At 38.7% G+C, this 26,734-nt stretch overlaps 1 protein-coding gene across 1 annotated transcript in view; it reads left to right on the top strand.

Annotated features, from left to right (window-relative positions):
- The window catches only part of LOC118335124 (protocadherin-15-like), a 153,434-nt gene that overhangs the window by 46,727 nt on the left and 79,973 nt on the right, over positions 1 to 26,734 (top strand). The window contains exons 9-18 of the mRNA XM_035671332.1: positions 2,668 to 2,770; positions 4,507 to 4,619; positions 6,316 to 6,522; positions 8,523 to 8,657; positions 10,899 to 11,048; positions 11,172 to 11,263; positions 12,391 to 12,492; positions 19,404 to 19,536; positions 19,871 to 19,950; positions 21,824 to 21,917. Of these exons, the coding sequence (XP_035527225.1) occupies positions 2,668 to 2,770; positions 4,507 to 4,619; positions 6,316 to 6,522; positions 8,523 to 8,657; positions 10,899 to 11,048; positions 11,172 to 11,263; positions 12,391 to 12,492; positions 19,404 to 19,536; positions 19,871 to 19,950; positions 21,824 to 21,917 (1,209 nt within the window). The remainder of the gene's footprint in view (positions 1 to 2,667; positions 2,771 to 4,506; positions 4,620 to 6,315; positions 6,523 to 8,522; positions 8,658 to 10,898; positions 11,049 to 11,171; positions 11,264 to 12,390; positions 12,493 to 19,403; positions 19,537 to 19,870; positions 19,951 to 21,823; positions 21,918 to 26,734) is intronic.

Below are 26,734 nucleotides of genomic sequence, written 5' to 3'. Positions count from 1 at the left end.
CATCACAGTTTGTTGTGTATGGGGCTGCAGATGCCACTAAATCTTGGACCTTTTAAAAAAAAAAAAACTGAAACAATGGCAGATCAATACCAATGTACTGTGTCATTCGTTAGACATGAAATTAATAGTTGACTGTGTATGCATTGTAAAGGTTTTTTAAAAACAATAGATCCTTGTCAAAAGGCTTGACAAAAGAGAGTTGATGAAAACTGAAGTGACTGTGTGTGTGTGTTTGTGTGTGTGTGTGTGTGTGTGTATATATATACTGGTCCTTTTTAAAGGAGGCATCCAGCGGTATCTATCTACCTCCACAGAAAGCAACTAGCAGCGTCTGTAGATAAAAATAGTTTATTTTCATTCACATTCAATTTACACAGATGAAAACATATTTATGAATATTATATTCAATTTCTGCCAATAGATCTTCATAAATATTACACACTGGACCTTTAAGGCCAGACATGCTACTCAAAGTAAAGTGCTGTACTTTTAGTATTTTCTTAGAAAGGCAGAAGCACAGAACGTAGAGGTTGAGTCTTTAAATCGGTTGAAGTGAACAAGGTGGCTTTTCTATGCTAGGTCAAACTCTTTGGTGTGGAAGGGCATTTTTGGATTCAATTGCTTTTGAGGACAAAATTAAAGTAAATGCATTGAAGCTGAACTTGTTGAATACCAGTCACTTTACTGGCCAGTTTGACCTGCTTTGTCAACCCATTTTTGTTCACCAAAGGCTATCATAGTTACAAATTCTTGAAGGGATTCATTGCTCTTTAAAAAGAATTGCTGGTGAGCCATCTTGAAAATGTTATCAGTGGTCCACAGATATCATCAATGATAGTGATTATTTACAGTATCAGAAATAATTTTAGTGCCCTTATCCTAATTGATAGGGTGGGGGACATGGGTACTGTGTGGTACTGGCTCAGACTGTCTAATGTCAGAAATCATATCTTTTTGTTTTTGAGACATTCATAAAGAGCTTTTATATATAAATATACTGTATTGTCGTCAGTGTTTTTCTTTTTTTCTGTTGTCAGGTGGTCTATAAAATGTTTGTTATTGTTAATAACTAAAATTACAGTATCAATATTTTTGTGTTCTCAGTGACCTAGCCGTCTTTCCCTGACTCCCCCTTTCTTCTTTGCTGCATTTACATCTCTCCCTGCTCTCTGTTTACCCTCACCTCCTGGCAGATTCTTCTCCCTTCCATATATTTACACCCTCTTTTACTCCACTTCATTACTCGCCATAACTTCTTCTCTGCATCTCCTCTCCTCTCCTCTCTCAGTGACAGGCAACAGGAGATATAGCTCTATGATGTTAAGTGCTGCTTGATAGGTGCGGTGGTAAAGTATTGTATCTTAGCAGGTGTATAAGCGTACTATCGGGTACAGTGCATATGCGTGTGTAGGCGGATGCTGATGCATTTTTTGCACATCTGGGAATACGTGCAGTCTTGTTGGTGTGCTTGCCTTGACATTTTACAGCTTTAGTGATTGTAGTGGTTGTCCTATAGGCATATAATGTTCCTCCCATTGAAGGTCTTCGTATTGCCCACACCTCAGCATATTACACTATTATAAGTCGGATTCATAAATTGTGCGTATATACAACGTATATGAACATTTATATAGACAATAAATATGCACAATGGAAATAGGTCCTAATTGTTGTTCTGTGTTTTTTCTGCATTCTCGAATTATTCTTCTTTCTGCACATACAGTATAAAAAAATTTAATGTGTGGGTGTGCACATGCATGCCTGAATGAAAATATACCAAAGTGTGTTTTTGCCAGCAATTGATTTTCCCTTTTCTGCAGCATTCTGTTGACTTGCTTAGAGCTTGTTGTTGCGTAAATAAATAGCATAGGTAAAGCTTTCTTTAGCTTCACATTTTTTTTTTTTTATTAATTTTTTGACATCCTGCTGGAGCTGGACAATATGAGGGACAAAAAAAATCACATTGCATTCTTTTGACAGCGATTGCAACGTGATTCACAATAAGTGAGAATGATCATTTCACAAAAAAATATTAAAATTATGATGATGTGATATTTATTGGGTAAATATCCTTAACAAACAAACGCGTTTTTTAAAACAAGGAGAACAATATTCGTAGACCAGGGCAACTCTGCAGTACTTCATTATATTGTTTTGTCACACATTTTACTTTTATCAAAATATTGCAGCTTCTTTTGGTCATATTAACATTTTAATAACATTCTGATGAATTGTGCAGCCCTAGCCCTCGCTATTTTTAGCTGTTGATCCAAGCAATAGCTGTTTTTGTTAGTCTGACCAATATGAGATTGGTCAATATCGGTCTGGCTCCAGTTTTCCTGGAGCCAGACCTGTATGTTCCTTGTAAACTAGACTGGGTCTAAAAATACTTTCAAGATTTAAGTGATCTATTCTTATGATGCAAATTAAAGCTAACACTTTTGGTTAAAATTTGAGAGTGTTCCAGTTTGTTTTAGTTCTTTTTGTTTTTGTTTGCTTCTAGTTTCATTTACGGTGCAACATTATTACACCATTGTGGTGAACATTCTCAAATACTGTATCCTGTTTTTGCTAGTTCGGATGTATTTCATGCTACTTGGTTTAGTCATATTTGTAGATGATTGTTATAATATTCAATTCTCTGCCTGGTTCTGTTTCCAGAATAAGGTGAGCCCCCTCAATGTGACTCCACCCATTCAAGCTGTGGACCAAGACAGAAACATACAGCCTCCCTCTGACAGGCCAGGGATTATATACAGCATCCTCGTTGGTAGGTTTACATGTTTTTGGTTTATGTGAGTGCATAAGTATTGGACAATATATACAATGAGGTAATGTACTTTTTTGTAGCATCCACAGATTTAGACCATTGTAGGCAGTGTTGCCAATCAATGATACCTTACTTTGTCAAGTACTAAATTTGTTGTATTGAAAGAAAACAGATATTACAGTCAATTTTTTTTATATACAGTTTCTCAGTTAATTTCTCCAAAACATTTAATGTATTGCAATACATCCATTATGATAGATCATTCTAACCACATAGCTGACTCCTAGCTGGCACAGGACCATGCACAGTCTACCTGATATACCAGGTATTATTTAATTCAATCAATTTTCATGAGCACCAAGTCAAACTATGGTATTTATTTATTTTAAATGGTTGAATTTGAGGCAAAATCTCAAATTCTGTCCCTGATTGGTCACAAAAAAGAAAACATAATTTAACAGGCTATTTACCTACAACAATAGAAAAAAAACTCTGTAATTCCGGGTGACAACAGCACATCTGTTCATTGAGAGCCCCACAGAACCAAATCTTGTCAAGTCTGTGGTCTCAGGGCTCCTTAGCCCAGGGCCTAATTGTTAGAAAAGGATTATACGGTTTTTAAGGAATGCATTTAAATGTTTAGGTGCAGGATTAACTCGGCAGAGTAGTACCGTATTTGAAGTAATTGTTAAAAGGATGCTAATAACCAGTTTGCAAAGGATAAGATGTTTCCAATGCAATTTAAATGCAATTATATACCCCTTAATGACACATCTTGACTCTTTTTTAAAATTGTAAAATGCAGCGTCACAACAAAAATTGACTTTTATTCATGAGGGTCTGCAAAGTCTGTAAAAATGTACTGACATGACTTGACACAGACTTGATTACATTTCCAAAATTCCTCCTGTGAAACTAATCTCTGCCTGAGTAAGGATTATGAGAGACAGTGTCACAAAGGGCAAAGAATCTGTTGCAACAAAAAAAAGAAAGAATTAATAGCTACCGAGGGTCAGTTTTCAGTTCAATGTTTAAAGATTTTAGCTCTAGTGGCCTTCAATACAATACATGAACAGTGGTTGGTAATTACTGTTAGACAACAGTGGTATTTTGCAGAACAGCCCGTCGCACAGTGGACCTGCATGTATTCACTGTGGCCTTGAATCTTGGATGCGTGGACATTCTCACACCTTGAGAAAAAGATGCTGTAGGCACTCATACAAACATCCATAACCACAACTATAGGGGGAATCATGCTGTGTTGTCCACATGTGCCTGTGTTGCTGCTCCTCTCACTAGAACCTGATTTCCCCACTGAGCAATGCAGCATTCCAAAGCACCATATATGTATGTATGTGTGTGCTGCTGTGTGTGTGTGTGGTGTGTGTGTGTGTGTGCTGTGTGTGTGTGTTACAGTGTGTGTTACAGTGTGTGTTACAGTGTGTGTGTGTGTGCATCCCCACCTGTGGAGAGCAGAGATGAGAAAACTGGGAACATTAGCCATGCCTCTCTTTCTCTCTTCTCCCCTCTCCCCCTCCCTGTCTCTTTTATACTCCCCCATAGACACCCACCAGACAAACTTATATTGATTCTTAAACCAATTACTGATGTCTCTCCCTCTCTCTCTCTGGCACGCGCGCATGCACACACACACACACAAACGACCCTGTAGTTGTATATTTTGTATTTGCTCTGTTCTTACTGTTCAATCTTATTGCGTGCTCTCCCTCTCTCAGGCAAACCGGAGTCCTATGCAGAATATTTCAGCTTGAACAGAACCACAGCAGAGCTCATGCTACTAAAGCCCATCGATAGAGAACTCCACCGCAGATTTGATCTGGTTATCAAGGTGAGAAACACAGGAGCTGCAAACAGGAGAGGTTTAACTCAATTCTCTCCCAGCATGTTTCTTATGGGAACAGTAACCTCCCTCCTCAATGTGCAGTGCATTTTACTGCCTTTAACCCCCCAAAATATCCATCAAGCTGTTGATCAGTAAAACCGTGAGCTCAAATAAGGACTAAATGTTCTTCCTTAATGTATTTATTTGGTGCTTCCCAGTTTCTGTCAATTAAATGTAGTCTACCCTAAACATGTTAAATGCCAGTAATTGTAAAGCATTGGAACTATCCCATACTGTGTGAAGGTGTTTTGTCTCAATTAGGCTGGTAATGGAATTACACCACCAAGCATACATCAGGTTCTGCTCTACTGAAATTGAAAATGGAATTTTTCCTCTATAGGAAGCCTTTTCTATAATTAAAAGTGTGTGTCGGTCTGTGTATATGAGTGTACAGCTATTGTCTATAAAATGACATTGCATCAGGTGTACTTTTGGGGTGGTAAAGCTGTTGGATCCCATATGAACTAATGAATAAGAGAAGGAGGAAGAGACACGAGGGAGCAAAACAGCAACAAGAATTAGATGTAGATGACAATGCCAAACTAAATAAGCTGCAAACAGAAATGGAGACGCAGACGAACGCACAGGTACACAGGCAATCAAGGAGTTGTATAGTCGTGTTTTTTAGATTGTTTAGAGTTTACTAAACTTGGTCTGGGAGAGTTGAAGGGAAGACGTGGTGGGATTGACGTGACACAAAGATGCTTTGTGAGGCGAATTTTAGTCATAACTCAATTCTTAAGGCGCAGACATGAAACAAATATCAATATTGTTCAGTGTGAGTTACACTTGTCGCAGATGTCCCTAACTCAGGTGTACATTGTGAATTTTAAAAAAAAGTAATCTTCAGCTAATAGCTAATTCAGCATACTTTTTAATGGTGCCAATTTACAAAAAATATAAACAAATATAGGATAAAAACCAGGACTCAAATGAGAATACCAGTAGTTACATGTAGCTGACATTACAGAAGCTCATTTGATTAGCTTTTATGGGGGTCTTGCTCTCCTGATGGCTTTCATTCTTTCTGTCTTCATTTGTTCCTGAATAAACCTATGCATTGTCCCCGTCTATCAGATTGGCCAAAAAATTTTGTTTACTCCATTCTCATGTAATGTTAAAATCATGCCACCTCTTCTAGAGAAATGAATTATTTGGGGCTTTAGTAGTTTTGGGAGGTAAAGACCAAGCTCATATTTAAGCTGTGCTACACACAATTTTGTTTATCTCATCAGCCAAATTTACAAACAGTAGAAAAGTGAAGACAAACCCCACATTTGCTGTTTTTCTCTAATACAGTTTGGTCTCTTACGGGAAATTGATTCTGCTTCAAAAAGTGACAGATTGAAAAGCTGACTCAGCAGTGATTAATGACTCAACCTCACCAAAAATTGCAATTCATTTACATTCAACTTTGCATGCAAGCACATAGGCTTTGTTTGTTATGAAACCCAAAATGTAGAACTGCCATGTATTGGTACTGTCATACCATTTGTCAGAACTCTATTGGCTCCTATCTTGTTACATATTATGTGAGGCATTATCATTAAAACCCACTTCAGCGGCAGGAGTTAGTGGCTAGAGTACAGGAGGTGAGGCATCGCAGCCAGAATGAACAATTATTTTCTCTCTTCGCCTTTAGGCAGAGCAGGACAATGGCCACCCCTTGCCAGCTTTTGCCAACCTCCAAATCGAAGTTCTGGATGAAAACAACCAGGCGCCCTACTTCCTGGAGACCAGTTACCATGGCTACATCAGTGAGGCATCACCAGTGGGAACCACCATAGCGACCAATGCCAGCCTGTCTGCACCGCTGGTCATTGTAGCTCTGGATAACGATGTGGAGGAGGTGAGGACAAAAGCATTTAAAGCTGTAACTGACTTAAGACATTATAGGCTGATTAATACTTTTATCTACTTTTTATCATTTTTTCACATTCAAATAAACACAAGATATTTTATGTATTATAATATATCAATATTTTATGTGTGTATTACATTGTAGCCCTATGTCTCTGAGGAGTTGCATATATGATTTCTTGCATCTACTTCCTCTATAGCTCACAGCCAATCAGATGCCTGTAGGTATTAGCTTGAGTTTGTTCCTTTTATCTTTACCTCCTTTTGCTGAGTTCTCTGAGGCTTCAACTGGTTGATTAACAAGGACTGTGTCTAGAACTAGAATTCATTTACTCCAAATTTCAATGGTGGAACTTTCCATTCTCGCATGGCTCATATGCAGTTTAAGTGATAATGACATGACAGTGCTGGCAGATGTTTCACTCGAAAATCATCATCATCATCTTGATTTTGGAAAAAAGGTAGACAACAGGAGGCTTTGTGTTTTTAGGCCGGAGACTTGTCCACATTGACAGCTGAAATAACATTTATATACTGTGCTGGCATGTCCTTATATTCTGGTTTGATGGAAAAGAAGCACTTTGGTACTTTGGAATGTCGAGTGTGTAAACAAACCAATTCCTGTCTTCAGACACAATTAAATCACCATGTTATCAAAACAAGCAGCATAGTGACTGTGTTTAAAGAGGAGGGTACCTTACAGAAGTGAAGGTTTGAGCCATTGAAATATCCATTTTAGCCCTTCTTTTTGTTCTACTGAATCTCTACTTTGTGCCTTGCTTGCAGTGTGTGAAGTGTCCTATCTAATTTCCCTGTGAATCTGGATAATAAAACCCTTTCGCTCTTAAATTGCCTCTCAGTGATAATGTAAGAATTTACAGTGCTGCAACATTGTTATCGCCGATGCATTCCCAAGAGCTTAGTTTGTTTAAGATGTAGCATAGGCATTTTGACAAAAACAAGCTTTGGTTCATTGGGTTCTAAAAGACCCCCACAGCAGGGAACGGGCTTAGTGAGGATAATGTGTGTGTTTCTGTGTGTTCATGAGACTGGATGTGTGTGTGTTTGGAGCAGTTGATATACGTTGAGTTATTTTAAATATTGCTAACCCTGGTATTTCCTCCTGCATTAAGTACCAACAATGATGATTAGTCCTAATTGCTTTTATGTGCCGTCCATCACTTTTATTTATGTATGTGCATACAACTGAGTGCATGTTCTTAACTGTGTGTGTGTGTGTGTGTGTGTGTGTTTATTTATGACTCAATATCCACACTGGCTACATCGACAATATTATCAGCCCCCCTACCCTGCTGAGCCAGCCTTATCTGGAATGAGAGCTCACACACACATACACACACACACACACACACACGCGCACACACACACACATACAGTGTACACACACACACAGAGGAGGTGATTGTAGGTAATGTCAGGGGAGGACTTGGATGAGGATTGCCTCTCCATCACAGAGTACACCACACACACACAGACAGAGCCCTCTTAGGAGAATTTTTATGTCAAGAAAACCTTGGAGGAGATGGTTTTTCATTCACCTTCTCTCCTGTCTAAGCACTTCTTTGCTCTCTGCTGTTTTGCATATTTTCATTTGTTATGTTTCTCCACTTATTTATACTGGCTTTCCTTCAATTTGTAAAATACAATAAATTGTAATATTTCAAATACAGAAGTGGAAAGAGAGAAATAAACCCAACACATGTTTCTTGCCTGTTTAAAGGGGTTCTTTTTTGTTATCTGCTCCTTGATTATTCACTGTATGGTCATTGGGCATCCAATCTCCTAAAACCTTAGGGTACTCCTTTGATTGAACCACTGGAGGTGCCATCATTTCATCTCTGTGGTTGTACTGGGCTGCTCCGGGGTGTAAATGTGTACCTTCCCTGTGTGATTAAAGATCAAAGAGGAAAAGATAACTGCTGTAATGTCTTCCCTGTTCCTCTAAACATTTCTCTTTCTCTCCAACAGACCAGGGATCCTCAGCTCCAGTTATCATTGGACAGCTATTATCATGTTTTCTCTGCATCTGCTACTGGGATCAGAAGATATCTCACCCTGGTTCAACCACTGGACAGGGAGACACAGGACTCCTATACATTCACGGTACTATAAAGCCTTGGAATTTGTGTGCATTATATACAGTATGTGTGGAAAAAGCTGGAGAGAAAGTTTGAATTCATTTGAATAACTTAACCTCAAATCAGAGACCTTTGATAAAAAACGTAGGGGTGGTCTTGGAAAAAAAAGACTTTTATCTAGAAAGGGAGGGGAACAAAGCTGAAAAAATAGGAAGAGATGAGTGAAGAATTAAGAAAGAGGTATGACGAAGAGAAGACGACAGGAGGTAAAAGGGGGTAGATAGCAAGGAGAGGAATTGGAGGCATGTGCACCTGTAGCTCTATAAAGTTGGTAATATTTCAAACCCATTCATCCGTTTCCCAAGTAAGGAGGGGGCAGCAAGAAAAAGAAAATGCAGGAGATGGCTGTGAAGGTGAACAAGAGAAAACCGAAGAGTAGGATGTTACATAGAAAAAAAAAACAGTGGACATAGATGGTGGAGGGAAGAGAGCCTTTCATAAACCAGAAACAGAATTTAACTTCCCTCAACTACTGTTTAAAGCCCCTTCAAGGAACTTGGGCTGCTGATTGCTTTCGGAGTGGTTGTGTTTCTACTCGCCTCGTTCTAATTTGATTTGAGAATCTTGACCGTATCCAACCTGGTGGCAGGAATTAAGAATAACTATATAGAGATAGCCAATCCTCTGGTCTTGTGTGCTTATGTAGGTCATATAGAGGCATTAGTGAATTGAGACTTTTATGAATTTTTGGCTAATTTTCAACATTCAGGCCAGGACTTGGCTTTTCAATTGCTTAGTGCAGAAATGGATGTAGAAACCAAGACTTATTACAGTGGTTGCTGTCTCTCTTTCCTTCAGTTATCCTGCCTCTATTCATTCTTTGTTCTTCCTTTGGTCTACTTTGCCCTTTTTTTGTCCTTTGTCCCTTTCCATTTTATTTCAGTGCAATCTAATTCAGCAGCATCGTTATTGGTAAGGCACATAGAGGCTTGCCCGTTGCCAAGCACAGAGTATCTCTCTGGTGTGTGCGCCTCACCATATTATGTACAGCATTGTTACTTCATACAGCAGTCTGTTATCTGTCAAGTTCAGCCTGGTCACACTGGTAGTGTGTTTGTGCGTGTGTGCACGTGTGTGGGAGTGGAGCATATTGTATAGTTTAATGCGGCCCTTTGTGTGCATGCAGGTACTTGGAAGTTAAAGATGGAAGAAGCAAAAGGTCTGGTGTATTGTTTGAGAGGCAGAGGTGTACAGTAATCATCATGAAAGCCTTGCAGGAGAAATTAAACTGGAGGAGGAGAGAGAGCAGGAGAGGGCTGTGAGACATGGAGGATGATTTTCATTTAAAGGAGAGTCAATCAGCTTCTTGGCAGATGAGCCTGTAGGAAAGATTGGTATCGGAGAAGAAGCTTCTGTTGCCGTGCACTTCGATAGGCACTATGGTTTCTTAGAAAGCAAAGAAATGCATGTTCTTGTTATATATCTGGCAGTGTTAACTGCTTTTATGGAAGAGGGGATTCACTGGAAGAAGAGAGGAGGAACAAAAGTCACAAAAATTGCCAATCCTTTTTTTTGGGAATCAAAAGCACTGTAGTGTCCTTAACCAATATTTTAATTGTTTTTTTTTTTTTTTAACACACAAGAATATGAGCACTAAATGTTTGTGTGCTGACTGAAACCAATAGCAAATGGTAGCTTTTTGACTCTCTCTGTCACTTTGTGTAATAACAAAAATGTCCAAATATTACCCATAAATAGTATGCAATTCGCTTACTGTTGGTTTCATAGGTATTGGACACAGAAATCAGATTTAAGAATAGTCATTTTTATTGTTATCAAAATACTAATAATTATAGACAATAATGAAGTATTTACTCTACGTTCTATAGATATTTGAATCAGATTTTATATTGTGGGGAAACCAGGTATACTGTGAGGAAATTATAGGTGAGATTAAATATAGAGGAGACAACAGGGACAGATTAAGTCAGAGTTTCAAGAGTTTTCAGTTGTATCCACAAAAACACATAAATAAACCCAGAACAGGGATTTAGATTAAAAAAGCAGAGATCAGCTAGACCCGAAACAAACAAGGAAACAAACACACTATCAAGATGTCAAAGACATATTGAATACACAGTCGCACCTCAGGATTCTCAAAAGGTAGCTTTTTGCTGCTCGGCTGAGCGTAACATTTTCAAGAAGGAACATTTTATTTCTTACACATTATTTGTAAATCTCTTTCTTTGTGTGTTTATTTCTCCAGCTTTTAGCATCTGATGGCGTCCAGCAGAGCGTTCCAGTTACCGTGACAATAACGGTGCTGGATGCCAACGACAACACTCCCACTTTTACTAATGTCTCTTATAATGTCAACCTATTTACTGATATGATGACTGGAGAAACTGTGTTACAGGTACACACTGTCAAACACATTAACACAGTACTTTAAATATGTAGTATTTAGAACTTTACTAACTTAGTAGTTAGTACGATTAGTTTTTAAACACATGGCACTTTTGTGTGTATCTCTTCCCAGCTGTCAGCAGTTGACTCAGATGCAGGTCCCAACGGTCAAGTCACCTATCGGATCTTAGCTGGTGACCAGGGACATTTTCTCATTGGCAACAGGTAAATCTATCACTTGCATTGAAATGTTTATATTTTTATTTTAACATTAAAGGAGTAGTTGTACATTTTGAGTGGTTGGAAGACTAGAAAGGCGCTATACAAGTACAGGTCCATTTACCATTTTGGAAAATATGCGTTCTTCACTGAGAGACAAGATTGAACCCATTTTCATCTCTGTACATTTAATATGAAGCTACCACCAGCAGCCAGTTAGCTAGGGAAACAGCTAGCATGGCTCAGTCCAAAGGTAGGAAAAAAACACCTACCAGCACCTCTGAAGGCTTGTTTTCGTAGAAGGAGTTTTAGCCACATTTTTTATTCATCCTTCTCACACTTGTCTGATGGAACAGATTTGCTTCTATACTAATCATTACAGCTGTGTGCAAAGGCTGTGTAATGGCGCACGCTGAACTCTCGGAGTGCTGCCAAATCGCGGATGACCTAAGCTCAGTACTGTATCTGAATGCATCCTGTGTAGGCACTGATGGAACTGTAACTGCTGCTGCTCTACTAACATGCTGCTTTCGCTTCACAGGCTGTGTAGACATTGTGTAAAACTCTTAAATTCACAAGTTGTGTCTTGTTTAAATCTGTCTGAAAAACAAAGTAATGTAAAAAATTACAATTTTGGTTTTAATGGGGGAGACTAAAACCTCTGCAAAAAAGCAAATAAGCATATTTGACAAAATGTCGAACTATTCCTTAAAGTAATTCAGGGGTTATTATAGTGTAAAAACACTTAGTTGCTGTTTTTCACTTTGGGGATTGGGCATGAGACCACAAATTCACTTGTAAAATGAAAAATGCTTCAGTTAAATGGATGTATAGATTTCTGTGGTGTTGTTTGAGGTCTTGGTACTGTTGACATTATTGATGGTATCTTGTGTAGAATTTGTAAACACCTATATATCAGTGTCACATTAATAAAACGATTAAATCAGTATTTGCCATAGACATATAAGCTTAAGACTATTGGTGGTCTGCCACTTGGAAGATTTTCTGAAGAAACCAAGGGGGTGACATAAGAAAATGTATTTATTAATGTTAACTACACTTACCAACTTCATTTTAGTCATTTGAATAAAAGTGTTCATAGTCATGTCTTATTGAACGAACTGTTTTCACAGCACTGGGGTGATTACTGTGGCACCAGGTGTTGAGCTCACTGTTGGGCGGAGCTACGCTTTGACTGTAGAAGCCATGGATAATGGGCCTGTACCTCAAAGAAGGTAAGAGTTTCTCTGCCTGCTTCTTCAGTCTTTTCCTCTGTCTGTGTGGAGTTGAGGCTTGAAAGGTCATCAAATTTCTAGAGCTTTTACACTCACTGTCAGACACTCCCCAGCCCTCACCCTCGCTCCCTCTTTATTTCTCTTTTGCTGCCATTCTCTCCATCTTTTCACCCTTTTCAGGTGTGCCGTTTTCATTTTTATGAAATATATGAATTCTGGTTTTATACTGGAAAATGGCAGGAAAGAAGTCTAAGAGAAAAAAACAATTGATAGTATATTTGTGAGAAGGAAAGAAGAAAGGAGAGTAAAGCAGAATTGAAGGTAATGAAAGGTTGCCTCACTACTAGTTTCCCTATTCGTGTGAAACGGAAATAAATTATACAGTCTGCATTTCAGAGAAGGGACAATTTCAGCATTTTCAGGCACACATTGCATCTACAATAAATGCCAGAGATGGTAAAAGAAACTAAGGGTAATGTACTCTATTGCTTCCAAAGAATAAGGACTTACTTGAAAAGGTGGTATTTTTGGATTTTTGCACTAGCCTGCCTTTTTCCCATCTCCTGCCCTTCATCTTTATGGATTAAATCAATAAGGTCCCTTAATTTTCACCGACTCACAAACTCAGGCTACTCCTTAACATGTGTTATTTCATGGAAAAAGTAACTGCTTCTAATATTTTGTAAACTCTGTATGTATTGATTAGTTAGCTAAGGTCTGCCAGAGAGCAGTTCAATTGTGAAATTGTAGTTTTAGCAATTACCGTGCAATATCTTAAAATAGAGGCAAATCCAGCCATTGAACTATTCACCCACTGGAACACAGTCAATCTCCATTGCGCCACAGATTGATGTAGCAGCTGCACAGACAGAGAGTTTGATTCTTTTAGTGTTTTTTGCTGCACTATGCTTCAGCTTGACTAAAAAATATATAATAAAAGAGGAACTCAGTGGGAGCATGCCATGTGCTTTTGCAGGTTTCTGGAAAAAGGGACAACAGGAATCAAAAGGTGTTTGCTTTTTCATGCACGTTGTCCCTCTTTTCATTTTTCTCCTGGTTTTGAGTTTTCTTCTCTTCTTTCATATCATCTAATACAGAAACGCCATAAGGAAAACTCTTTAAAATAAGAGAGAGAGAAATTGGCATCAGTGAAAACAAAAGCCATACAGCCTGAGCTATGGCACCATGAACAACGGCCTGTTGTTTGCTGATACACAAAGCACACTTGGGTGTAGTTCTTTGTGTTTAGCACTTTTGAATATCTCAACAAAAGGATAAATTAGCACTGCAGTGTCCTTGCGGAAAGGACAAACAAGCCAAGTCCTTGCTCTTCTAACAAGAAGCGCAGAACAAAAGCAACGCTTGGTTACAGACACACAGGAACGTTTCAGTACTGAAGCAATGATTGCTCGTTATGTAGCCTTGTGGAAAAGGAAACTAATTTTATAGGTTCATATAGGCTGAGCAGGTCAATGGAGAATATTCCTCCCTCCCTCAATTATTGATGTGTTTATATGAAAACACTTGAGGAAGTCACTGAACTGTTAGATGTTTAATTTAAGCTGTCAGTGGCCAACAGTAGGGGATTCTGTTCATCAATCTCCTGATGAAAATGTAATTAAATTTCAAACTTACCTGTTTAAATGTAAGAATACAGGAAAACTATACCTTTTGCATATGAGTATGACCATCAGCAGTTATCTCCCCTTTGAGCAACTCCACACTAAACCCCTTGCTGCTTTTAGAAGTGTTGGTCTCTCTGGATAAACTGAACTAGTGCAGGCAAAGGCAAATGGATTAAAAGAGTACTACCAATTTAGCATTGCACTCCTATATAACTGTCAGACTCACGGTGGGTCATTTGAAAAAATCAATGCTGCAGAATCAGAGATCAGTTTTTTTGTTCTTCTTACTTGTCAAAACCTGGCACCTACTTTAGATTTGGGTATGTCATAGTCATAGTAGTGGCTACTGTAGATTTGAACCACTAGCTTCAAGTAGGGTTGTACCATATCGGAAATGCCTCAAACTGACTAAAATGCTAGATTCTGTATCGATGACTACCCAAGTCATGCTAAGCTGATTGAATTGGTTTGTTATATTGTTGGAATAATTTACGGTATATTTTTAAAAAGTAACTGTAATGCGCACTGTAATGTTTTGCATGCTGTGAAAATTAGGAGAAACTGCAATTTTTGGGTAAATTTGATATACTTGTCAGACTTGTCACTGGCCTTTCCCTCACAAATGATCTTTGGTGTTTACCAGACAACAGACAAGTTTATTTCGGCCTGCCATCAAGTTACTCATGGTACTAACGTTAACTATTGACAGCTAATATAATGTTACTTGCAACGTTTGTCATTTTAGCCTGTGAAAATTGCCAAAAAAAGGCATTTCAGTTAAGTGAAGTTCAGTAGAGAAAGGATTGGATTTTGATCTGCTTTATTATATCCAGTACTGATCCATTAAAATATGCCTGGATCGTCCCAATACCGATCCTTAGGACTGGCTTGGGACATCTTAAATGAAAACTAGTAATTAAATGCTCTCAAACCTCTCAGCATTTCAGGCACTCAAAAGTCAAAGCTTTATGAAACAACACAAATTAAATTTGTGTAAACAGATGACTTGTTGACTTTGTCTGAGGACAGCCCCCAGGTGACACAGGAGCTGTCTCAGATTCACCCAAACTGAATCAATCTGCTGAGTCAAATGAATCAATCCAGTTTCACAAAACAGCTTAAGTGTACATCAAAAATGAATATGATTGCACGCTTTTATCTTTATTAATAAAATGTATTTGTCACAACTGCATTGGATTGCTCTTTCCAACAATGTTTGTCAGTCATAAAAACCTCAAATCCTCTATCCTCTTGGCTTCAGCTATGTTGCTGCCAAATCAATACAGAATGTGAACCACTGCAGATTGAGGTGGTTCTAGTGATTGGCTCACAGATTGTCCCCAAATTTCCCCAGACCCTCTGTATATCTCAGCTGAAAACATAACCCGCATAACAAATCAATATCTATCTCTGCTACCTGATTTATTAAAACTGAGTCAGGACCCAACATGAGCGGTGTGTCCTCTTACTAGTGGGTGCCAACAAGACATGAGTGACAGCATTTTTTAATGACTTTGGATTTCAGCTTGTGAGTATAACATCTCCATGTTAGGGGGCTGGAACTGTTAAAGGACCCTTGGGATACATGTTTCATTCAGATTAGAAGTGCTTTTGCATGGCCTAGATAGATCCACCCTGGAATACTGAAAACAGTTTATGCTCGGGGGTCTCATTTATACTTTAATCAAACTGTAGGGTAAGAGAGAGAAAAGAGGGCAGAGAGAGAACAGACGAGTTAGGATAAGACATTAGATAAATAGCTAGCGAGAGATCAACCTAAAGAGATAATTGTGCACTGTACCCTAAGAGGCATGTAGTAAAATATGGAGGTGGTACAAAGTCATTGTTTTGCAAGCAGTGTTGGGCAAGTTACTTGAAAAATTTAATCAATTTCCCAATACATATTACTCATGTGACTTACTTTACTTTTGTTACTTGGCCCAGTTCTGTCAAAGGTGCCTCAAAACATTTCCAAATCCTCCACACCCACAGGACAACTGTGCTGAAAGAGAAAATTAAACTTGAAGGACCAATGTGGATGATTTAGGAGGCTCTATTGGCAGAAATGAAATATAATATTCATAGGTATGTTTTCATTTGTATATAATCACCCAAATATAATCATTTGTTGTTGTTTCGTGTTTTCGTTACCTTAGAATAAACAGTTTACATCTAGTCTTCAGACGCGAGCAGTGTTCAGTTAGTTGCAGTCTGCTAGATGACACTAAATCCTACACACTAGTCTTTTATAGTAAATGGACTGTACTTGTATAGCACTTTTATAGTCTTCCAACCACAACATGAAACATTCACACATCCATCACAAACAGAAACTAACATTCATCCACATTTACACACCAATGCACAGCAATTTTGGGTTCAGTATCTTGCTGAAGGGCACTTCAACAGGAGGAGCCAGGGGTTAGCGGACGGCCCACTGTACCTCCTGACCTACAGCTGCCCTTTATTCACTTTCAGTAGCACTCACATCCAAGTGAACAGTATATAGGCTGCTTACATTAATATGGTTAAATAGGCTTAAAGAAAATAGACTTAAAGCATAAAAATGTGCTTTGGGTTACATGAAGCTGTTATGCTGCTGGTGCCAAGAGCTGTATTGATTGAAATCGAAATGCATGTTTGTGATGAGACGAACAGCTGAAAAAACACATCTCAAAAAATTGTCCAGTGTCGACTTGGTAGGCGTTGGTAATGAGAAGAACAGCAATTTGATGATGAGAGTTCAGAAGAGAAAAATAAACAGGACAATGAAGTGCACTCAGTGCCAAAGCCATTCACCTAAACACTCATCTAACCCAATAATGATTTGCTGAACCGCCAAATAACTCTAAATGACTGGACTGAAGGAGGTTGTGTGTGTGTGCAGTAGGGCAGAGTGGCGACTCAAAAGAGGACAGAACATGCTCAAGAAGCAACTTCATTTTTTTTCCTTCATTGTCTCTGCAATAGTTTTCATGTGCAAGTTAGTGTTTGTATGTACAAATGTGTGGGTTTGTGTTTGTGTGCGTGTACCGTACAAGTGGGAAAAGTTTTCTTTAACCATGTATATGAAATGGATAATGCGTATAAATAAAAAAAAGAGTTTTGAAAGAAGGAATTGCTTCCATTGGTAGACAGTTTTGATTGAAATGGAAGGAGAAATAGGCCCCAGCTACAGTAGAAACCATGACTGAGTAATCTCTAGTCCCTCATTCGGTTTTCATCAATAATGCTATCTGAATTGTTTTAATAAAACACTGGCTTTCACTCTCTCTGGCAGCTTACATTTTTCCAGCCTTTATCTATTTATTTATTTATTGTTGTGAACGTAAACAGATTTTGTGGGCAATTGTTTAGACCCAAGGTTCTTTGGCTTTTTCAGTCGATGATCCAGTTTGAGTGGAGTTAATCTCTCCCTTCTCTCCCTGCTGAAACTCGGCACACTCGCCAAGTAGGAACACAAAGTAAATCCCTGCGGTTTCTTAAATCACTCGTGTCATGTGGGGGTAAAAGTAGGAAACGGGAGTTACTGGGCTTTTTCCTAACAATTATTTAACAAGTATTAGCAATGACCAATTTGGTCTTTTACAGTTGGTCTTTTGCTACCAAGTTAGACTAGAGTGGTACATCTTTTCTTCCTAATGTGACATAATTATTATTATGAGGGTCTTCTGTGGACCACTACCAGCATCAGGACTCATCACTTCCTTTGATAAGGCAGGAGTCAAATAATTTAACCCTAAACCCTGAGGCTGATTCACTGAAACTACACATATATTATCATTATTTCATAGGAGTGGCTTAATGTGTAACCAATAAAGTATTTTCCACAACCTGTGCCCACAAAGTTGTGTTCCCTGCCAGTGAAGCATTTTATCTTGAATTCCAGCTCTTGCATCTTGTTCTTTTGGGATGAAGTAGTTTAGTATCAAAATTCTAAAATAATTGGTATAGCAGATGTCAATGCTGTTTCCAGTTGGGTCTTAGTTTAATTTGCACTTTAGTGCGTTGTTATTTCCCAATTATGTAAGGCAGTCAATTTGCCGAAGGGCGGAAAATTGTAGTTGTCTAAACATGACAACTACGTCCCAGGTAATCAAATATTTTCAGAAAGAAAAACTGACAGAAGGACACAAGCTGTTTACAGCGCTTGAAAGAAACAGCTCTGTCAATTGTAGGTCATTATGGTGACATGCTGTTTTGGAACAAGTGTTATGTTCATTTAAAAAAAATGTCAGTGAATACAGCTTATTGAACAGTCAAAGCTGTTTATCAGAGGAAATAAACACGTTGTAATTAAGACTTCATTTTACAAAGTGAAATAATGTATTGTCAGATTCAACAACAAATGCATTTTCGCTTGGTGTCATGACGTCCTAAATTAGAAATACATTTTTCTTAATTTTTCTTCCTTAATTTGCTTTTAAGCCTGTTTCCTCTTTTTTATATAAAAACCTTATTTCTATTATATCCTCTTGAAACATTTTTATTAGGTTTCTTTACCTGTCAAGATGTTTCTGAATCCACTCATCCATTGCTTTTGTTACAGAACTGTATTTAATAGTCATCTGCATTATCACTCCATGCATGCAGTTAAATGCAGTTGTGTGTGAAGAAACACCTCAATAATATTAATTCTAATATGATATTACAGGTTTGTGTGTTTCAGTGCATGGCTCATCTTTAAGTGATAGTTAAGATTCTGAAGGCTTTCAAATGTGCCACGCTGCATAATAAGGTTCACAACACTGCATAATAAAGGGAACAGTAATTGATGATATAATACTGCCTGAACAAGATAGTGTCACACTATACAGACATAGTTTTACAGAAATAAATAAATGTTTCGTCTCAGGGAAAACTCTGCACCTCTACATGAAACAGCAGGATAAGTCCAACTGCACAATAGGAACCTTAAGTCCTGCAAAAATACGGCAGCAGAGCACTGTCTAGTCTCTTTGCCACTCAGACTGTTGTTGACTTCACGCTCTTATCGATTAGTTAAACACAGCATGAAGTGCAAAGAAACAAACACTGGCCAACTGCTCTTAACTTAAATAATAGACCATTCACCCTCCCTGACACTGCTTTTTTTTACCCTCTATCCTCTTTTGCTGCCCTCCAGCACTTCTCTTCTTCCTCTTCTCCTCTCAACCCTCTCCAACATTTCACTGCTACCATTCCTCTTTTATCTGCTTCTCTGTTACAGGATGTTTCTCTTTCCGTCTTTGTACTCTCTCCATCTGTCCTATCTGCCTTACCCTATTCTCTCCTCTCTCTCTGCAGGTCGTCCATTACTACGGTATATATCGAAGTTTTGCCTCCAAACAACCAGAGCCCTCCCCGTTTTCCCCGGCAACAATACAACCTAGAGATCAGTGAAGCTATGAGGACGGGAGCTACTCTGCTCAACCTGCAGGTATACTACTATGAATTACACAGTACGACCATTTATCCATTACTTTTAGTTAACTATATCAACCCTTATTCCATTAATTTTAACTAACTAGTTCAACAGTTTTTAGCTCTTCTCGCTTGCTTACAAGCTTTATGTTAATTGTAGCCATAGTGTGGGGTAACAGCTGACTCAATATGTGGCTATACATATTTTTTAAATCATATAATATTATTACATATTAATTGATATATTTATATATATTTGAATATATACGTATATATTCTTGCAAGGGTAGAATTTGCTGATGGATAAAGTATATATGAATGTGTGTGTCTGTCTCTGTTTACCTTTTAAGGCAGTGGATCGGGAGAGGGACCCCATCATGTACGAAATCCACAGCGGTGACCGCCATGGACATTTTGTGCTACAGCAGAAGTAAGCATGCACAAATAATTCTAATGTTTGATCAAAACTGTGTAGCTTGCTGATGTTGATATTTTCAGAAACTAAACCAGTAACCTTTTTCTTATTTGTGTGAATATCTGTGAAAAGTTTGTCTGTGCCCTATCCTGTACAACCTTGGCAACATACATTTGCTGTGTGTGTCTGTGTGCGTGGTTGAATACAGCCTAAGTTATATCATTTCAGGGCTCAAGCTCTGATGAGGGCTTCACATAAACACACCCATACTCGTGCACATACTCACTACACAGACTCTGAGGGCTTTTGTTGTATTTATTCATTTATTGCTCATTAAAAATGCATTTCTTATGCTGGGGGAAGATCCTATCTGCATTTCCAGAGGGAGGAGGAGAGAGAAACAAAGGAAAGACAGCTAGAGAAGGGGCAGAATTGCAAGGATTGAGAGGAGGAGAGGGAGAGAAACAGAGTAAAGGGTTGGAAAAAGAGATAAGAGAGGAGGGCAGGCACAGCAGTAAAATATGAGGGATAAAATGTTAGAGAGAGCTAGGAAGGAAACAATGAGCAAGAGTGACAGACAAATGAGGATTTTAAAGCAGGGCGAAAGAAAAGATGCGATTCTGCTGCACAGAAATTCACAACAACAAAGATTAGAAATAATTGAAGAGCTTTCATTTCTGCTTTCTACGAATATTTGAATGGTTCTGTTGGACATTGTGAAATCTTCCAATATGTGCCAAAATCTTTCATTGCCTCAGCTGTGTTTTCTGCATTATGGCGCTATGACGACAAGCCAAATTCTCTTTCTTCTGCACAAGTGCAACATGCCATGCAGCTCATAATTTGCACAGGATGGAATGGTTTTTCATTGCTTTTTGGACCAGTTAAATACTCCAGAAACACATCGGGAGAGCACCCAAACAGGTCTGCTATTGGCCTATTTTGCAAGGCTGGCATTAATGAAACACACACTAATGGCCAAAACGATTTCTTTAATACAGAAATAAAGGAGCCAGCATCAGTACGGGATGCAAGAGATGAGCTTTGAAGAGGTTAATCGGTTATTTTTTGAATAAATCTGAATGGTCTTATTATATTGGGTACGTCCTGAACAGTGGGGTGTATGTGTGTGTATGTGCACGCGCCCAAGATGTACATGTGCGTTCACAGACTTTGCTTTTCACGAATCATCCATAAATATACATGAACCATCTTTTAGTTTGCCTAAAAAAAAAACTGCTTCACATCTTTCCCTCTGTAGGCCACTTAACATCTGCACGCACACACACGCGCACACACACACACACACACACACACTGTCAATATTTGGAGAACGTGCATTTCAGATGGCTTCTAATTCATGAAAGTAGCTTAAATTAAAAAAAATTCAATCATTATTTAAATCTTCACTTGGAAAATAAAGTGTAATCAATCATGGGCAACATCAAAGATTTCTGCTGGTTTTGATTGGTCAGAAGTCTCAGACAGGCTGCTCCGAAGCTGTTAATCTTCCAGAGGAGTACCTTACTTATTTTTACTTATGCAGTAATCATTTGCCTCATCTGCATCACCAGAGTACCATAATCACAGTGAAAGTACACTTCTGGGTGTTATACAGTGCTTGCCAACTGTCTCAAAAGTTGTCCCCAAAGTGATTTCGAGAAAACAAGACAGGTTTCCAAAGTTTTCCCATGTTACCAGTTTTGGCAAAGGAACTACTTGCAAATGGCTAGGAGTGTCAGCATGAGAATGATTGACATAGTTAGCACTCAGTGACTTATGAACTGAAACTGTGCAGAAAATCTTGGGTATGAAAATGAATGCATACTGCACCACAATATTCTGTATGTCTAGAGGTTAAAAGGACTCATGTTCTTTCTTTCTCCAGTTCAGGGTATTTGGTTCTGGACAAGCCTCTGGACAGGGAGTCTCTGGATTATTATACCCTGGTGGTCACAGCCTCAGACGGACACCCAGATGGGGTAAGCAAAGGAGCTGTACCACACAGATATTAACTTCCCAATGGAATTAAACTGAGTGGCCGCCGAGGGGGAAACTAAATCCTTCACAGTAAAATGCCACAAACAACAGCCGTGGCATTTTGTGAAAAGAGGGATATTAGAGGCATTTTTTAATATAATATCCATTATCAAAATAAAAAGCCCAAATCTATTTGTATCAATGAATTTTAAACAAATATGGATATTTAAATCAATGGCTATGAAAAATAATGGTGAATATAGGCTCCGGTTCTGCAACCCTGAGCATAAACAATAAGCAGTTAAGAAAATGGATTGGTGCCTGGCAAAAGAATTGATCATTGGTGCGAGTGAAGCTCACCTGGCCTTCAAATTTTTGTTTTTCAGCTTTAACAGTGAGGTGTGACGGAGAAGACCTTGCAGCATGAAAGTGTGCACTAACAAAAAACTTTAATCTACCAATCATGTATACAAAGTAGGATTAAACAGTTATCCTCTGATTTCAATTTTTTAACTGACCACTGATACTACTATTTTCTGTTTAGACGTATAAGCATGTCACTGTTAGATCATACAGCTCTGAGAAGGTAACTTGAATTGTGTCCCCACAAAGCTGGCTATATCAGAAAAATCTTTTTCACTCACCATTTTGTCCACATTCAACGTCACACCCAAAAAATGAGCTCTTTTAAGAAGAACCTCCAAAGCAGATAAATAAAAATGGCAGCTTGATGTATTATTGTGGGTATTGGAACAAATTGATGTAGGCCCAATACCTCAAATGTCAGTCTAGCTGATCACACAATACAGGTGTTGTAATTAAAGACTAACTTGACATCTCCTGAAAATGTTGTTTTCACTCGCCTCCAGTGGCTCACCTTGCACGCTGCAGTGATGAACAGATGTACTCCAGAACCCTGTGACATAACTGTTGTGTGGTTACATCAGTGATGCTTGTTGTAGTCAGCAGTAAAATAGACTTTTCTTTGTCACTTTATGATGTGACTCTTTTTAAACACAAAAATGTTCTAGTAAGTGTTCGTTTTCAAATAAAAGAGATGAGAAGACAAAATTCAAATGTTTTCCTAATTGTTTTGGCATTTCAGTGCAGATTTGTGCACTTGGAAAAACCTGAAAATGCAACTGTTAATGCATTTCATTTTTCACATATAAATTGCAGATTTAACTGGCTTAGTGTGGTCTGAATAAACATGTAAAATAACAAAATGGCTAAAAATGTCCCCTGCAAGAGCTATTTTGCAAAGATAAAGGTGTGTGCCCTTCCTCACTTTCTCACTTACCTAATTGTCTACAGGTCACCAGAGCCGCTTTATATTTCTCTCTGTTTGTGTTCTCCTCTTCTGTCTTTTTTTAAAAGTCAAATCTTCACATGAAAGTCAAATGAAGACATTGGATGCCCTCCCCTCTTCCCTCCTCCTGTACTCCTCTGGCTTTCATCAGTTTCCTTTCTTCCCTTTTCTCCTCTCCTCCTCATCATCTATTAGTCTAGCATTAAGAAAGGTTTGTATCCCCTCCGCTCCTCCTCCTTGTCACTGACCCCCCTTTCCGCACATGTCAATTAAAACAAAAGGTAAAGTTTAAGGTCCCTCTGAGGAGAGAAAATGCTGATTTGAATGCTGTGACCTTCTCTCACACAAACCCTAGCGCACAATATGTCGGGTGAGAACAAGTGGGAGGAAGTTAGAGAGAGAGGTGAGGTATTAAGGCAGCTCTTATTACCTTAACAGTTGTACTGTATGTCCATACACAATTCTATAAAGGAGTCTTGACACGTACACAGACTCAGACATGCACACATGTACTTAGTCAATTCCTCTCTGGACCTTGACAATTAGTGTATTATCTTTGTGCCCCAAAGGTCTTTAAGCCAGAAAACTGCTAAAAGTAGTTTGGACATTTTTCTGCTTGACACTCCATTATATTCTGAACAAGGGGAAAAAACAGAGTAGAATTGTGAATAGAGAGAGAGTGAAGGTGTGCAAGAGAGGAATGGTATGAGCTACACAGAGACAGGAGGGAAGACAAGGAAAGAAAGAAATAGAAAAAGGAGAAGAGAAGATTGGGGTGTAGTTGCTTTATACAGGCCCATTAATCAGCATCACTCGAAAGGCCTTGGGTTGTCTTCATATGCGTGTGCACACACACTCTCATGCACGCGTCTGTGTCCCCTATTATTAAATGTCCCGTTGTGAGAGTGTCAGACTACAAAGTGCCTAATTGGCTATTTGGCCAGTGAATCCATCATACTGCCACAGATTGAGGAGCCTACAAGCTGGTGCAGTAAACCAGCTCAACTGTAAGGACACTGGTCATCGTAGGATGCAACTTACACTTTGGTACAGAGCATTGTGTGAATTGGCGCTGCTGTAGCTGAATTTATGCGGGTAATATGACTTGTGGCTTAAAGAATAAGGCTGGTGTTCTTCTATGTTTTTTTCTTAATGCGAACAAATCCCATGAAAAGAAAAAAACAACGTGTTGATTCTTCTTACCATAATTTCCAACATATCTACTAGGGTTTAATGGTACACAAAATTCACGGTTCAGTACGTTCTCAGAACAACAAAAATGGCCTTAATTCTTACTGTAACCGTTAAGACACCCAAATACTGACATATTGTCAATAAGAAAAAATAACAAATGTCAGTACTGCTTCATTGTAAGACTACGAATAAATGTCAAGATAGAAACCTTCAGCTCTGCTCTCTCATTTGTGTTTGCCATTTGGATAACATTGACACTACATGAACTTATCTAGCCTGGCTAACAGGGCCGAGCAGACCAGCATGCTACAGCTGATAGACAACAGCTGGTGCAATGCCAAAACATTCAAGGTAAAATTTGTGCTCTCTTCCACGCATGCAAGTACATAGACATAAATAGACCATTTTGACAGTAATTGTTTGGGTCACAGGGCATACCTAACCGAGGAAGTCCCATGCCCTGTCATTCCTACTGAAGACATAACTATTTAAAGATTGGTCACAAATATATAGCTAAAGTAAATTCCTGAGACAACTGGGAACTGCAGTTTTTAGTAAGTAGTGCATTTTTTGGGGGACTATTTTCAGTTAAGTTGAATACATTTTTAAAGTTTAGACACTTGTCATGTCAGCAGAGTACTAGTGGGATGTGTCTGTGCTGCACACCTGCGTGAATATGATCAGGCGTTACTGCTCAGGTGGCAGCCCAACAGCTTGTGAATGACACTGTGATCGTGAAGCATGAAGGACTTGAGAAAAATATAAAATATTGCCAGCTGTATATTTTTGTTGCAACACCATAGAGCAAGCACAGCAGTTTGGTGTTAAGGGTTTGCGATGCCAAGTTTTTAAGCTGGCAGATATCAGCGGATTCCCATCTATCACAGGTGGTTGCTGAGCAATTGTCAAGACAGGCAGGGATCACACTGCAGAAAGTGAGACTAAAGGCCAAAATCACATTTTACTCCAAAGGCTACCCTTCACCACAGGATGCTTGCACAATATGTGTGCATGCTAGTGCTATGAAAAGTCACATGAATAAGAACATGTACTATATGTATTAGGTGATTAGATTCTCATATTTTGATCACATTGGTCATTTTCAAAAAGAACAGCCTGTTCCAGGTAAAAATATGGCGTCTGCAAAGGGGTGGGTGTTAAACTTTTGCCACGGTATCAGCACGATAATAACCTCAGTGGTGTGCACTTATCAAAAAATGATGTGCTTAGAGCCCCCTGATGCAAAATGGAGTTTACTGCGTCTCTTCCTCCCTTTGTGTCTGTCTGAGTGTGTTTGCCAGTATTGCTCACCGCCTGCCTTTTCATTATATCCGAGCTCATTCTACTTTACATATATTGGCATTCAGATAAACTGTTTTGTCAACTGTGAGCTCTTAACCTCAAATTACTTGCATCACTGTGTGCCCTGCCAACCTCAATAGCCTGTTGTCACCTCTGTGATTGTCACTCTCCCACACACACACCCCCACACACACACAGCTTTTGCTCTTCTCATCCCACTGTTGTGAATCCGTTAGCTCTACCTCATTTTCCACCTCCTCCCAGTTTCCTTCTTTAAAAGTCAAATCTTCAATATCTTTCTCTCCCCCCCCTCTCCCTCTCTCTCTCTCTCTCTCTCTCTCTCTCTCCCTCTCAAAATTAACAAATTTGTGACCACCTCTTACCAGCTTCTTTCTTTCCTGCGCTCTTACTTGGCAATATTGTTTGTGCTTTACTGTAAAGAAAAAAAACAGGTTTTTTAATCAATTCCCTCCCAACATTGACAAACCTGCTTTAATGCTTCAGGTGCTCAATTAAGTTTGTTGTATTTCACGACTTTTCGAGTTTACAGCATACACCCATAATCAGTTTCACATTGAATGGCTAAAACAATGGCACACCATCAACATACATTGTTTGTTCGCAGTGTTTACATTTAAAACTGTGGATCCGTCATGTCTGTCTCATATCCCGTCCGTCCGACTTTTGGTAACGAAACAATAGCATTTGGTGTGTTTATTTAATTAAAGCAACTGAGCTGTCTGTTCCTAAAGGACTGCCATATAATTGACTAGAAAAAAAAAAAACTAGCAAAAATGGGCTATTTAGTTTGTTACATAAGGGAGGTGTTAGTAAGAGGGACAAATAGACAAATATGGTAAAATAAAAAATAAAAAACTTTTTTGAGTTGTCGAACATGTTAAATGGAATATAAAATACAACTTTAGATGTTTTCTCAACTGACCAGAATAGTAACACAAATGTGTGTGTGTGTGTGTGTGTGTGTGTGTGTGTGTGTATGTGCGTGTGTAGACC

This window comes from Morone saxatilis, unplaced genomic scaffold, assembly GCF_004916995.1.
Source record: "Morone saxatilis isolate NCDOM2014 unplaced genomic scaffold, NCSU_SB_2.0 Contig1, whole genome shotgun sequence".
NCBI classification, from domain to species: domain Eukaryota; kingdom Metazoa; phylum Chordata; class Actinopteri; family Moronidae; genus Morone; species Morone saxatilis.
This window is presented reverse-complemented; position numbering and strand designations above follow the sequence as displayed.